General features: G+C 38.1%; 1 protein-coding gene across 1 annotated transcript in view; it reads left to right on the top strand.

The window, feature by feature from the left end:
• The window catches only part of ARHGAP15 (Rho GTPase activating protein 15), a 322,985-nt gene that overhangs the window by 215,133 nt on the left and 91,475 nt on the right, over window positions 1-16,377 (top strand). The window contains exon 12 of the mRNA XM_058839510.1: window positions 3,389-3,466. Within this exon, the coding sequence (XP_058695493.1) occupies window positions 3,389-3,466 (78 nt within the window). The remainder of the gene's footprint in view (window positions 1-3,388; window positions 3,467-16,377) is intronic.

Genomic DNA, 16,377 nt, shown 5'->3' with positions numbered 1-16,377 from the left:
CATTTAACTGCAGACAGTTTATAAATCACCTGGACTGCCTCAATCAATATTGAAATCTAGTATTTTAAGACCTTTTTTTTTAATAAATATATCACCTAAACTCTAATTTTCTTCTGTCTGTTAATATTTCTCTGCAACACCTGGTTCCAGCTCAAACTGGTCCTAGATCTGACACTGGTCTGAATTCATTGTTACTTCTATTTTGGATAACAAATAATATTTGGAAGAATATTTAAATAAATATTCTTCTAACAACTCTTGTGCGGTGCAGACTATAATTTTCATTATTGCTCGTGAATCTCAGACAAGCCTGAGTCCAGTTGCCTTTTAACTTTCTCATCAGGAGCACCTGTGTAATTTTTTTAAAGTAAAATAGTTAAAATTTGCTACAGTTTGGCAGCTGAACTGATGCGTTCTTGAGTAAGACCTTTTCCTACATTTCTCGTACCATTACAAAATTTAGTGTGGAAATCATTATTGTGCTTTTTGGCTATAATTTCTAATTGTGGGTCCATCCTGTTCTCAGGTTCCTCATTAAAACAAACAGAAACAGAGTTGGAGACTGAAATATAAAGCAAATAAAATACTTGTTCTCCTTTAGGGCAAAATCCTGTGATTCTTCCCTGGCAAACCCCACTACAAAACACAAGAAAGTCATCCTATAGGGAACCAAAGTTGACTTTATTACAATGAATATTTTTTTCTTGAAAGTTTCTTTGCCACTATACTTCAACTCCAGCACCAGATAGGAAACTGGGCAAGGCTTTTGTTTCATCTTGTTCCCTAAGTATTTATAGCCTGCCCTGAAGAAACACGTACAGCAGTGCAGTGATGTTTTTATTCTTGATAGAGGTGCCCTTAAAAGTGAATTTTCTTTGAAAATTGTTCATAGAATCAGGATTTAAGAACTGTGAAATATATTTTTCTCTTTCTTTCTCTGCTTTTCTCCTTTGTGCCTAATTGGATCTCCAAAATAAGTTGTTAACAATCCAGCTAAGATAATGTGGTCATGAAAAGGATGTCCAAATCCACCAATTTGCATTGGTTTGGTTTGGCTTAACTTTCAAAGTTCTTGGAGCAGAAAGTTGATGGCATGTGAATGTTATAATCAGCTTGATTTTTTTTCCTATTTTTTTTTTTTTAATCTGCCATATTGTATAGTGCCCAAATGAAATGATAATCAAAACTCATTTCTGGAACAAAATTAATTTATTAAGAATAATAATGCACTTGTGCACTCCAGATCATATTGCAAGATGTAATAGCCACCAATTTACAACACAGCTTGTTCATTTTCACTTGATCTGGGTGACTTATGCAGGTTCCAAATTGATGCTCTTAATGTGAGACTATTTCACCCAAAGTGACATGGATTGTTTTCACTTCCATATAACCAATGAGGTTAAGAACTGAATTGAGTTAGATCCAAACAAAAGTTAACATTCTGTCTGGTGGCTTGCTTGTTTGTTAGTTTGATTTATTTTCCCTTTTTAATTTCTGGTTTAGACTTCAATTTACGTGATGCAATTCTTAATCCTCTGACACAAGAGTTCCACAATCCTGTGCTTGGAATTAGCCTTTCACTCTCCCCTTAATAAAACAGAATTAGACTCTTCAGATTTAGGTTAGAATTGCATTACTTAAACATTTTAGTAATTTCCATTTCCTCATATGTTATATATCCAGCAGATGGATAATATCCAAGATTTCTTAATTAGTAAATCCTTTTTGATTTCTTTTAAACCAACTTTTTCTTTATCCCTCTGTAACCAAAGGGGAGATCTTCCTGAAAATAATCACCACTCTCAGTATAATGTTGCAGGACACCTCAGGTGCAGGGTAGAAAACTATCTAATAAAACACACAGACAAGTGCAGAATTATCATTAATAATCAGAAAAAGAAATTGTTAATAATTTTTAAAATAAGTTTTTTAATGCAAGCCAAATCAGGATGCTCCTGGCAGTATAGACACGAGAAATGTATTTTGTAAAGAGACAAAACGAACATGCAAACACAAAAGATTTTATTTGGTGTCAGTCTGCTTCAAAAGGAAGAGTAACTTTTTTCAAATATTTCTAGATCATTGAGAAGTGCCTCCAAACACTTGAGTCCACTCATGTGCCAAGGCATGGTGAAAGTGTCAGTAAAGACTTGAACTTCAGCATCTTCTTTAACAGTTATCACAACTGGGCTTCTGGGTTTTCCATTTGTTTTTGCTCTCACCTATACCTTCAGATTTCCTTTTCCCCCACCTCAAACTGGAAAACTTTTCCCCCTAGATACATTGTCAGGGAGCGTTTCCTGAAAATTTTTGGGTTTGACAAATTAGTGTTTTCCAAGAGAAAGATTTCTCTGAAACTGCTTGCCAAATCCTAATTAAAACTTGTGTTCCAAGGGATAAGTAGCCTTTAAAAAAAACCTGGTTTGTGTAGCTTCTCTTGGCTTCTTATGTACTTGCAAGTTTTAAATGTGAAATGACAATGTACATTTTAGTGGGTTTGATTTTTAAGCACGCAGATTGGGTCAGTGCTGCACCACAGCGAATTCTCCCGGAAAAGGAGAGCAGTTCCCATGTGCTTTGAAATGCTACAGCTATGCAACAGAGGCTGGAAGTGCTATTTTAAACACTCATATCAGCAGAGCTTGCTGTAGGAGATAATATGTCACAAAAGGGAGTATGACATCTAGTTTCACCTAGAAGATAAACCTCGAGTAGATATGCAGGGAGAAACAAGACTGTCAGGTTGTCCTTGAAAAGAATGGCCTGTATCAATGAAGAAATGTACTCCAGGGCATGTGCTGCTTGGGATATTTAATTTCATGCTCAAACCTGTCTGATCCTCTAAGAAGAATTTAGTAGAGAAATGGTAGTTGTGTGGAGTCTCACACACGTCATGATTTCAGGTTGGCCACCTCAGTGCTTTATTTTCAGAAAGGTCACAGCCTCAGAAATTCATGTCTGAAACGCCCAGAGCCCAGACAGAGAAGTTTCCCTGGCACTGTTGGTGCAAACATCCCACGTTCAAGCAGGGCTGGCACGGCACCCTGCCTGTCCCAAGCAGCTCTTCTCGACGAGCACGAGAGCCAATTACCCCTCGCTTTCCTGTCACACTCAAACCCCCCTCACAGAGCCGTATTCTGCTGACAGAATTACAAGATAATTATAGCTAGGTGTTTTGTATTCACTTAAGTTAATCTCCCACTTTTATTTTTCATTGTTGCTTTAATCAGTGAGGAGGCACTTCAGTTGTTGTCAGGTGGATTATTTTTCAGTCACTCGCTGCGCCGCTCTTCTTCATACTCGCGAGGGTGCTTCTGCCTTCCTGACAGACGTACAAAGAAAAATACTTCTATGATCTAAAATGAAATATGTGTTTCTTTTTCAGGTCTAGATGTTGATGGAATATACAGAGTTAGCGGCAATCTGGCAACAATACAGAAGTTACGATTTGTTGTCAATCAGGGTAAGTGATTCCTCCACCCTGGTAATGTTTTGTTTAGTACTTAACTGTCTCAGATGACAGTATTTCAGAATCTGCTATACATTAGTGGCATAGAATGATGAGCCCTGTTTTGGAAAAGAGAGGAAAGGGAAGGTAGAAAGATATTGCACAGAGGGAAACGTCAGCTAGGAGAGAGGAAAAAGAGCAGAGTAAGCAGAGGAAAATAGTAGTTAAACTTGAGATGAGAAACAAACAACAAACAAATCTAAAAATAGGGGAGGAAGTGGAGATGTGAAATAAGGTGGCAAAAAGCAAAGCATATGTAGAAACCAAGGAATCAAAGTGAGGGGGAAAGAAAAAGATTAAAAGGAAAAATAGCAGATTGTTTGGATGTTGAAAGTTAAACAAAACCAAAAGTAGAGCAGGGATCCAAAGGAAACCAGTGAAAGAGAAAAAGGTGCTGAAAAGAACTTAAAAGGAAATACTAAAAGTGGAGTACTGGCTCTGCCAAAGTCAGTGGAAGATTTACCACTGATTTTGAAAACGCAAAGATTTGACCCCCAGAGAATGAAAGAGGAAAAATGAATATTTTGGGGACTTACTAACCAGAATTAGAACCATCCTGTGTATATTTACTGAATATATTCCCACAGATTTTGTGTATAATGAACATATTTCCACAGATAGAACAGCACACTTTTCACTGATGTGGCCTAAAGAAATCTAACACTGATCAGTAGATCCTGTTACAGGTGTGAAATCTGATATTAGGAACTAATGAGGATGAATGACAAATACATTTATCTCCAAATGGTTTATTACTCTTACCAAAGGCTAACTCTCCCCATATTTAAAAGCTTAGAAAATTTCATCAATGATAGTGAATCTCATAATACTACTTAACAAGAAAAAATCAGGTTTCTCAGAAATTATTAAATACCAAATATTAAATTGTATTAAAGACTATACACTTTTGAATTACTCAAGTATAAATGTGAAGATGCTGCAATATTTTGTCCTACTTTTTATGATCTTTTTACAAGTTACCTGGAGCCTATTACCAGAACTGCAAAATATTGTGTATTCTGTGTGAGGGTGATAGCTGGTAGAGAACAACTTCCTCAATTAGCTTGGTACTATACATAAACTAAGACTTTTGACTCAAATATTCTCATGAAATTGAGAGATAGGAGAGATGTAAAAATATTCCCACCTTCAAGCCTCCATTTACATCTCTAGGGAAAGTTTCAGGGGATCAGTAGGTGTTTGCCACCTCCTCAGCTGCTCCAGAACAGTCTTGTCTTCAGCTGAAACTGGAGGGTGAACTCTGGTTTATGAAGATTCAGTATTTATGCCAGCAAATTCAGCAAGACTGAATAAATCATCATTTACCAATCAGCCTCACAGTTTTGATTCATTACTTAGGTTTTCTTAGATTTATACTTGTTGGGTATTTGTGTGTCGATAATGAAGCCTGCCTTGGCTTTCAAATGAATGTAAGCTGTATTTTGTTTGGAGACACACAGGCAAAAACAGGATTTTCTATCCTCCTTCACTGCCCGAGCTCTTTGCTCAGGAAAAAACTGTGCCATAAAAATAATGGTCCTGTCTATCATGTCTTGTGGCATCCAAAGGTTAACATACTTGAGGTTAACATTACTGCTCAAGTTTTCACCTAAAACAGATGGGCTGATACTGTAAAGCTAGACAGAAGTCTAAGCTGGCTTTTTGCAGCAGAGAGGGGCCAGACACCTTTTTCTTCTGGTTTATACTACTGTGAAAAATGAAACTATGACTGTGGAGTTAATAGTATTTTAAAGCCACTCTGGCACTGGTTATTTAAGGCATGTGCAAAGTAACCTGCCTACTGAGTGACCAAAGGAAATTCAAGGTAAACTAATGCCCTTGGAGAACTATTTCATCATCTTATCAGTTATGATAATCACTCTTTCTTATGTTAGTTTTTATTGATAAAACAAGAGCATTCGTACATTTTATGTCAGGATGGAGTGGATTTTCCATGGACAGTGATATCCAAACTCCCTTTACACATCCTTTAAAATCCTGTCTACAAAAATTTCAGGTCTGTACTTAGGTTTTTCCTCAGGTAAATGCATGCAGAAATGCTGATTTAGGTAAATCCTAATGCCACTTAGCAGTCCCCAGGGGTGACCCCAACGCCACGTGGGGGAAGAGGAAGACCTGAACATTGTAGCTCCCAGAGAATAACCCAGAAATTTTAAATCACAACATTCAAGAAGGAACACAGACACAGAGGATAGCCAGCCACTGCTTCAGTAGTGCAAAAAACATCCTTTTTTCTGTGCTAAGTAGGCAGGAAAGGCCCCAGTGAGTCATGGTGTACCTGGAAAATTCTGTGGGGACATGGGGGAAACAGGGTTTATTTATGGTGTCCTTGGGAGAGCATTCTCCACCCATTGTGTCCCAGAGCCTGGTGATCCCTGTCAATTAGGTGCTGGGGTCAGCAGCAGCTTCAGATGGCTCCATGAAGGAAAAAAGTTACCAGGAAAACTACAGTGTGCTCCCAACCTTCTTTTTTCCCCTTCTCTTGAAACTCTGCAGTGGGATGATGTTTAATAGCTCACTGTCCACACATCCCCATCCCTCAGTAATTATTGTGACCTCCTCAGATCAACCCCTGCACCTTCATTTTTCAGTAGTTAACACTGGGAAAGAAGTATTTATACATATGATTTTGCCATAGTGACATTTTATTTTTAATTTTAGTTAAAGTTTAATTTAATTATAAATGCAAACAAATGTTCTGACAAAGCCTATTTGCATTGCAGAGATTGACTGCAATCAGTTCTTCTGCAGGCCAAACACTCATTGGGCTCTTTCCTCCTGCTTGCTTTGCCATTGTGTTACACCTACATATAGAGGCTATAAATAACATGTATCACACTGAAGATCATAGAAGGCACTCTAGGCTGGCTGCCATACCAAAGTATTTTTTATTAAAATAATCATTAATTAGAATATAGCAAAGCTTTATTTGGCTCCTGTTCCTATACTGTTAATGTCATCTGCAGCATCAAAAATTAAATGAGAGAACTGGTGAATATGAAAGGGAAAGAAACTAACAGTTGACAGCTTTATCATTAAAGAAGAAATAAGAACAGTAAAAATATAAAAAGACTCTTGAAATTCTAGATTTTTTGGGGATGAAAAGGGGTTTTCAACAAAAAATATCCAAACCTGATATCTTTTTAAATTCTCTGAATATACTTAGTGTTTTGTACTTGTTCTCCTTTCTTTCTCCTGAAGAGGTTTTTGGCCTTGCCAACAGGAGCAGCAGCAGAACAAACTACCTTATTTACTTTATCCCTCTCACAGAGTTTTCTTTTTCCTGTAAAAGTCTATTGACATCACACCTTTTTTGCTTCTGTGCAACAGGATTATCCTTTATCTATGATTTATTTTCCCATTAAGAGCTGAAAAGATCAGTTGATCATAAGAGGACTGGGCTATAACATCTCTCAGCACTTTCGAAACTCTAAGTCATCATTTTTCAAATCACTGAATCAAGGCAGTAGAAGCTGCTTGTACCAAACTGACACCAAGAAATTCGTACTTTTCTTAGTCTATAAGCCCTGAAAAATTTGGGGTTTAGAAACTAAGCCACCAGGCAGTCAGAATATTTGGCTGAGCACCTACAATAAATGCTCCTATAACAGCTGGAGGCATTAGACAGAGATAACTATTCCTCTTATGATTTCCACATTATTGGTCAAGTCTAAAATTTGAAATGTTAAAAAAATAAAAAACAAAAACCAAAACAGACTAGGTACTTGGAGGATTCTGCTGATTTTACACAAGCTCTAGTAAGTTAAACCCTCTACATGTATTTATAAGGATATTACTTAAATTCACACCTGTAGGAAAAGGGATAAAATAATGTTTATTGGTCTGTTAAGCCTTGTAAGTTGTGCTGGCAGTTCCAGGGTATGAGGTGCTACTGAAAAGATCCCTTGTTCTGGCCCAAAATCCCTGGGTGGGTCTTATGTGGGCCCCAGATGGGGCTGCTTAGAGTCATGAAGGTACCACTACAAGAACCTGAGGACAGAGGAGAGGTGCTTTTCAGCAGCCAAACACAGCAAGGCTGGAGCAAAAAGTGCCTGAAAAAGAAAAACAAGAAAAAAGAGAAGGCTTTTCATCTGTCAGTTTGTAAGTAAAAGTGAATTTTTCTCTGCTTTGCTTGAAGCCATTGTGCTGATTATAGAATCCCAGGAGGGTTTGGGTTGGAAGAGACCTAAGAGCTCATCTCTTTCCAGCAGCCTGCCACAGGGAGGGACTCCCTTCACCCGTCTAGGTTGCTTCAAACCCCAGCTGGCCTGGTCCTGTGTGTGACACAAATTGATGTGACAGGCTGAGGACCTTTGTGCCAAACCAGGTTCCTTGTCCTGCTTCCATAACCTCTCCCATCAACCCTCAAACCCCTGCTGAAGACAAAGGATACCTGTGTGAGGAGCTAGAACCTTCCTTCTTTATGTCTCCTGTGCTAATCTGCTCAGTAGCTGAAAAGGCATCCACTTTCTGTGGCTGCCAATCAAGCAATTTCCATGAGTGCTTAATTAACTGAAAAAAAATATAAATAGAGCTATAAAAAGTTCATAACACATTGCTGAAACACTAGGATTCTATCCCAATGCATACAGGGTCAGGGAAACTAACCATGGAAATACAGATTTCAGTACTTACTGGTTCATTCAGCAAGTGTTGGCTCATGCATAATACAAGAGAGTTCCTAATTGTCTTTATGTCCAATGCTTTGTTTGCAAAATGCTGGGTGTTTGCTGTGCAGATGACCTTTGCATCCCGTTATTTCATTAGGAATACCTTGTGTGCTAACTGCAAGGCACCACAGACCATCCAAAGGTCAACAACTCTGTTTTTACAACTCTGTTCCTCTGCTTATGTACCAAAGCAGGGGCAAATATGGGAATTTTTACAGAGGTTAATATTAGGTTATTGCAGAGAGGTGGGTTTCTTGTGGAACACAGAAAAGGACAAAGATATCCAAATACTTCTACTTTGAGGGGGGGAGAAAAAGTGAATTTAATCTTATCCTTCCATTACGCTGCAGCAACCAAAAAAGCGCTTAGGCAAAAAAAGAAAAAAATAGTTAAAATATTTCTGTTGTTTCTTCTATGAGAATATAGCAGGATATGATGCAGTTTAAGGAAAAAAAATAAGAGTAAAGTTTGAACCAGAAATACGTGAACTGATTGTGAATATTTATTAACTAAATAATTTAATAATAAAGAAAATGCCTACTTGATTAATTGTTACAGAGTAAAAATTACAATAAAACTGTCTTGATCAGTGCTTTGCAGAAGCACCATTACTGTCTGTGCAGTTGTTTAACAAGGATTTAATTGGAAAGATAAGTGAATGCACATTTAAAAGTATTGTTAATTTGCTTTATAATCACCCCATCCTTCACAGTATTGACAGCACCAGGCACAAACCCCTTTCTCTTTTACAAGTATTATTTTCCATATGTGCACAATAAATTCTGAAGCAGTAATTGGAAATTTTATGGATTTCAACATACCTAGTGTTTTGAGTTTATAGGTGCCATATCCCTTCTCTAAAGGTTGTTCATAGGTGGCATTTTAGGTAAAATCACTGCTTTTTTATTACCCATAGGTTTATTTGGAGGTTGTGGTGTGGTACTTTGTTGGATTTTGGGGTTTGCTTTTTCATTTTGTTTTGCTCTCTTTCCAAAGAAATATCCAATTCCAATTTACTTTTCCTTTCCATTTGAAATATCAACAAAATCTTCACTTCGACATCATTTTTGATTTAATAAACAACAGCCGTCAGAAACAGTAATCTTCAATATGTTTATATTCCATCTGCACTTATATTTATTGTTCTAAAATGACTCGGATTAATCTAATTGACAAGTAAGAGCCCAGACCATATGAGCAGCTAAGGATGATACCTTTAACCAGCAGGATTCTTCAACCTAACTGACATGTTCTTTATCAATGAACTGGGAGACAAGAGGAACAAATATTCGGATTGATTTATTAGTTTATTTATTTATTAGTATTGCTGGTTCTGTGAGCTTGCTGGGACCATATGTCGGTGTGAGCTGGGCTATCAGGAACCAGAGTGGTTTCCTGGCTGGCTCTGCCTCGGCGGGCACAGCCCGTGGAGCTGACACGAGACTGGAGCAGCCTTTGAAACAGCCTCCAGGTCAACAGAAATGGGCTGGGTGGTTGTGAAGGAACCTTTTAGTGGGGGGAGAAAAGAGGGAGGGAAGCTGGGTGAAAAAAACCAAAGAGATGCGTCTTCTTTTCACAGCTTTATTTCTCTAAAATTAGAAGGAAGGGGGGGGGGAGGGGTATAAAAATAAATTGAAAAAGAAAAAAAACCCCACCCAAACTAAGAACACCAAAAAGTCTCACCCCAAACCAACTAAATTTCCCATTGAAAAATACCTGTGTCTTTCCATTGACCCCAATACACCCATTTCAAAGGCAGGCAGGGGCTCTGATCCTCCCCCAACGAAGGTTCCATGTGAGAGCAGGTCACCTCTCAGCTGCCAACTCCCAGAGAGCAGCTACAAACATTGAGGGTCAAGAAGATTGTCATGGGCTTTATTAAAGGGGGGGAAATAAAAAGCAGTTACTTTCCTTCTTGTTGGTGGGTTCTTAATTTCTTGTGTTCATACCTTGATGAGATTTCCCTTTATATCTGTCTATCTTATATATATTTAGATGTTTTATGCTATTGATTGGCTTTTACACACATAAAAGTATCCCTAAAAACGCACAAATGTGCCTTGGTGGGGGTCTAAGCTTAAAGGCACCCTCCAGCCTTGGTGATGTTCCTGGTGTGATCAAGCACAGCACAGGCAGAAAAGTCTTCCTCACGTCTGCCAGCAGCTATTCATGTGACCAGTCTCACTGAGAAACCAGTAAGAGTGATCCAAAGTTCACGATGGAAATATCAGGCTCAAACTGGGTTACTTGCTAGCTGAGAACCAAAATGTCTTGAAAGCCTTGAGTCAAAAATAGTTTTTTCTTTCTTTTTCACACTTCCCAGGCAAGCACAGAAAATAAAATGGACTGAAGCAATTTTCAAAAATAATTATAAAACAGCTTGCTTCTGGGTTAAGACCTGCATATGCCAAGCTGTAGCCAAGAATTTCATTTTTTAAATTTTTTTTTTCCAAGCTTTAAAACTCTGACAACAGAATACTTTAATTGAGCCCACAGTACTTGGTGAATCAATTAATATGTGCATGTTATTCATGTGGGTTCTTATTTTTCTGTCTGTTATAAACTACAGAAAATTTATTATCATCATTCAAAGGAAAGTGTGTTTTCCACATCTTCCCCTTCCCTTTCCAGAGGGGAAGGGGGGAAACTATAGCACTTCCAAAAATGACTTGTAAATATAAGTCAGGTACAAAATCTAATGGAAATACTAGTTTTTGCAATGAATGCTTCAAATTATTTTGTAAATAATGTAGCTTATATAACAAAAATGGATAGAGCTTGAATGTTAATATATTTCCAATATAACTATTTTGTGTTCAGCGTGAAGGAAAAAAAGCAGACAGAAAAATATTCAGAATTCTTAGTTGCCCAATCTGCAGCTCTGTAAAATTTCTCTTACGAGTGGTATTGTCATGTTTTCCTTTTCATGTGCTGAATAAGCCAGTGGAATGGGGCAGAAGAGGCAGCAGGCTGGGTTAGTGCGGTCAGCCACAAACATACCATGGATTTTATGGCATGTATTGTATGATGAAGCATTTAAAACATGCCTTTTATTCCTTTTCTACCCGCAGCACTATTTGCGTTACAATAGCGTCTTGCTTAGTAACACTTCGAGAAGTTGAAGAGCGTCTTGATAACCCCTCAAGGAGTGTTATTTAGTTGCTGAGAAGGACTGGAGGTTTGCATGCTGCACTGAGGGATTGCCTTTTTTTTGGGGGGGATGCTCATCGTTGTCATGGGTGACTCTTTGTTTGGGTTTGTTGTTCTGATAGTGGCGCTACAGGAAATGCCGTTCCACAGAGCTCTAAAAAAGCAAGGAAAGAAAATAAATTATTGAGTCTTTTGCTAAAAGTATTATCAGGACAGCTTTCTTCTTGTGATTTTTAGGCTGATGGGATCATTTCCTGAATGTGGGGGTTTCCAGGCTCATTTGTAGAAAAACTGAACCAAGTAACAAAGGTATTTTACATGAGATATTTGTGCTTTGAGGAGATGGACACTGTGGAGAACTCATCTGCAGAGCTCCTACTTATAATTGGTCATGCTCAATGTCTTAGAAGACTGTGATGTGGCCAAGTATTTGAGGTGGTTTCCTCCCCTGTGGTAAAATATATGTAATTCTGTGGTTTGTGTGCAAAAGTAGTTGACAAACACGAGCTTACAATGGGCCTGCAACAGAAAGAGATGGTGTTATATATGGATGTACACTGCATAATATTCTGCAGGATGGCATGGGATGAGAAGCTGTTGCACCAGGGAATTTGGATTTATCATGGTGTTTGTGGTGTTCTATGTGTTGAGAATTGGGGAAACCATAAATGCTGTGGTAGGGGCAGCTGTTGTGAGTAGGAAATGATTTTTTGCTTGGAGGAGACTTTGGTAATGCATTTAAGTGTTGAACTCCACTGGTTGAGACTGATGGGGTCCAAAATTGAAAGCACTCAAATGTAAAAACTCTGTAAGGAAAAAAGAAAAATGAGAAAATCTAAAATATGACTTCTCTGGAAATTGGAAACTTTTAAGAGGAAACCTGTGTTCTTATATACTGTCTCATTTGTGCTTACATATTTCCTAGAATTACATTACTGTTGAAAATATAACACTGCACTGTTCTTAAGAAATTTTCAAGTCACTCATAGCATCCTTGTTTTATGGATTTAGAATTGAATATTCCTCTCTTTCTAATTTTTTTGGTTGGGTTTTTTTTTGTTATTGCATAAAAAATTAATTATCAGAGTCCTGGAAAGCATCTTCCCTTAATACATTCTTGGGGCATTTTGGTGTTGATTCAGTTACTTAATCACTGTAATTTAGTGCCACTTGAGAGGATACTGAGTGTCAGAGTGACTCTCAGAAGGCTGTTTGGTTTACAGGAGAGTTGTGTCCTTGGAGATTGAGTGCTAGAAGCTGGGTGAGATGTCTTAAAGCATTTAAGAAGCATCAGATGTCTGTATTTAGAGAAATTATTAATTGTTCTTGACTACACCATTGGCTTTTTTACATTAAAAAAGTTGAAATCCCATCATATATAAGTGCATAAAAATATTGCGCTCATATTTGGTGGGAAAGCCTTTTTAAAGGAAGGAGCTTTAAGAAATAGTGATATCAAGTGTCACAAACTACTGTCCTGAACACACACCATATGTGCAAATGTAAAGAAACAGACAATGCTTCCACTTTCTCCTCCAAGTCTTGATTTACACTTTAGGTTTATTATTTTTGTGATTATTAAACATATTAATTTAAACACTTGGAGAGGTAGTCACACTGTATTTTAATTTTGAAGTTATGCATGATACCAGAGTCTTAAAAGTGAGAATGTAGCACAGCTCTCACTTGGGTTTTCAGCTCTCACCCGAATGTTAACACCATTCAGCCTGTACCACGCCTGTTGTCAGTACAAGTAACAGGGATTGTTCAGATCTCTGGAGATCAAAGGTCCCATTTCCCAACTCTACTGTAACAATCTGAGCCTAATCAAAGCCCTTCACATGGACAAACACCTCGGGGTGAGTTGGGAGAGTGATGCCTTTTGAAATCATCCTATGAATCCATGGCTCTAATTTCAACGCATTGTCTCTTCTTTGTGTAATTACTATTATTATTTGTACAACATAGCATGGTCAAATTTTGAAATAGTCAGGGTATGGAGAGTTGAATATAATGGAATAAATATTTTATGCTATTTTTCCCCTTCTGCTTCAGAGCCAGTGTCCAGTTCTGCTAGTTTATATTCCTTTTCTGTGTCCCTGTTGCACACTTTTCCCCCTATTATCCGCTGACATAATGTGGGAGACTTGGCTCATCCATGGCTTGCACCCTGGGCTGACACTGGGACACATATGGGTAGGAGATATTTTGGGGTGACAGTAGCCTGGAGTTAGGTTATGCCAAAAGCCTGACATAAACCTCAGCAGAATCTAAGTATGGCACTCCTCACCTCTCCCTAGCTAAATAAAGGTGATAATAAAAGGCATCTTTAACCTGAATTTTGCAGGTCTGCAATGATGTTACCAGAATTTGCCAGAGTTGTTTTTATCACACTTTTAAATCCCATGATTTATAAAGACTGGATTGGGTAGACTGTTAGAAAGTGAGGAAAAAGAATCTTTTGCAAGAGAATAAGATGGAGTGCCTTGCTGGATTTCTACTTATTGTAGTATACCAGAGAGATCTCCTTGTCTTATATTATTTTTTTTTCTCCTTTTTATTTTTATTTTTTTCCCGTTTCCCGGTGTAATCAGATAATTAAAAAACAAACAAACAGGGATTTCAAAACACATTGCCATCAACCAACATAATGTGCTTATGATACAGAAGATTGAGAACGACTTAATTAAGTAGATAGCAGCAGTGAAGAGAAGATGGATGCAAGGAGGAGGAGATTATTTGCTTTTGGAGGTACTTCCTTTGGCTGGCATTGCATGCCTTTCTAGAGACAGGGCATTGATGGAAAAGGAGAATCCAGGAGGAAAATGGCAAGAAGATTACAGCTCTGTGGAGCTGAAAACTGTTCCTTGCTGTAAGAAAAGTTTAGCTGCTTGCTCAGTGTTTTGTTTCAGGATAATGTTGACATCAGCTGAGGGGATGGGATAAGGAGTTTCAAATATGGAGGACAACAGTAGAAAGCACCTGAATAAATTTAGGTGGAGCTGCACAATGCCAGACTGGAGATCTGTACGGGTGGGATGGGATGGAATTGATCCTATCTGGAAAACAGGGAGCACTTGTGAGGGGAAAGTGGAGTTGTGAAACTGTGAGGACATCTGGGCTGAAGGGGTATAACAAAACGACACCCAAACAGCTGAAAGAGCAATAACAAGGGCTTCTGGTATCATCAGCTGAATTTGAGGAAAGAAAACTTTTGTTTTTCTGTGCTTAATGCTTTGCATATATGAAGATGCTACAGCAACTTAGAGATACATACTTTTGAATCAGAGCCACATGATAAAGCATCCAAACATAATGCAAATAATTGCAAACTGATGTATCCAGCGTTTTATTTTTTTAAAAAAAAGAATAAATAATTTAGCTTTACACATGGGCAATCCTTGCTAAAAATTGCAAATCAGAAGTCTTCTGTTTGAATGTATTTTATTTTGTTAATGGATTCGCTCATATGAAAGGCATCTAATTGTATAATGTATTATTAGTCATTTTCTTTGGCATGCTATTAACTTTAAATAATTCTAATATTTAACATTTTATAACATGCACAACAAAGTTCTATCTCCAACAGAGGAAAAAAACATGCATTAATAATAAAATTTTCATGGCTCTTTCTTCTGTGTATGTTGTGATACATATTTGAGCAGAAACATGGAAAACTGAAGTGTAAAGCAACAAAGCCACTTAGCATTTAAAGAATATACATTGTAATATGCTGTGGTCTTGTGAATACAAGGGCTGGGATATAATTCAGTACAATTAACTTATTTTAAGATTGAGCCAGATATAAAGTGTGATAGGATATAACTAAATGCATCTACTTGATGTCTGCTCAGTGATGGCTGGGCTGGAGAGTATAAAATGGTGATTAATGCCTGCTAATGGAAGTGGTCTCCACCACAAGTTGTGAGCACCAGGGTTGTGGCTGGCTATGAAAACCACACACAGCAACACTGATAATCTCCAGTAAATCCCCAAGTTTTCCTGTGCTGGAAATAAGATGACAGGTCATATTAGAAATTTTCTCCTTATGGCATTTGTTGGTTTGGTTTTTTTTTCCCTTTTGTTTTAGTAGGTCAGATCTTGTTCCCGTGTGTTGTGGAAGTATTATGGGAATGAGCAGTGTCTAAGCTGCTTAACAAATGCACACTTTCCCCACACCAATCTGTTTTCTGGGGACAGCCAGGCTAGTGCTGTACAGCATCCTCTCGGTTGGGTGCTATTAATGTTAATAAAATGCACTTAGCACTTAACATCTCAGGATCTCAAAAGAGCTTGCAAAGCAGCATCATTATCTTTACATTATGGGTGTGGAAAATGAAGGATAGGGAGAGTAAAAGATTTGCCCAAGTTTCCATGGTAAATCAGTGACAGAGCCAGGAGCAGAGCCAAAATCTGCTGATTTATAGTCGGTCTCCTATGTAGTGTGCCGTGCCATTTCACCAAACTGCATTTGCCAAGTCCCTACTGTGTACAGAAACTGTGGATAAGGCTGCAGTCACCCTCTGAAATGTGGATTTGGGGCTCTGGATAATGCAAAGCCAAATTAGGTCTTCAAATGCAGGTCTCCCCTGTGATGCTTCTCCAAGTGCAATGCCACCTGTGCCATAGACAGCAGGGCAAAGATGCATGAATAATTGAAATCTCTCTGTGCTGAGGCTTCAGAGTAAAGGGACACAGTCCTTGAGGACCCCCAGGTATGTTTTACATGGGAATGAGATCCTGGTTTGCATTCCTGTGGTTGCAGGGATGTGTTGCCACGCATCGTGTTTGGCATGACTAAGCCTCATGGAGCTGTGTGCATTTTGTGAGTATTTTGCAGTCAGTTTTGGAAATGACTCCATCCAGATAATATATGAGCAGATATGTATGTTGAAGGGCTTGTGCTAACATCTCTGTGAGATACCAAAATATTGCTAGCTATGTTTGCTAAGTAGGAAAATGAGGAGCTGAGTAACATGCCTACGGAAGTTAGTGATGATTCAGGGATACAAACCAAGTCTCCTC

This window comes from Poecile atricapillus, chromosome 5 (genome assembly GCF_030490865.1).
Source record: "Poecile atricapillus isolate bPoeAtr1 chromosome 5, bPoeAtr1.hap1, whole genome shotgun sequence".
Lineage (NCBI taxonomy): Eukaryota > Metazoa > Chordata > Aves > Passeriformes > Paridae > Poecile > Poecile atricapillus.
This window is presented reverse-complemented; position numbering and strand designations above follow the sequence as displayed.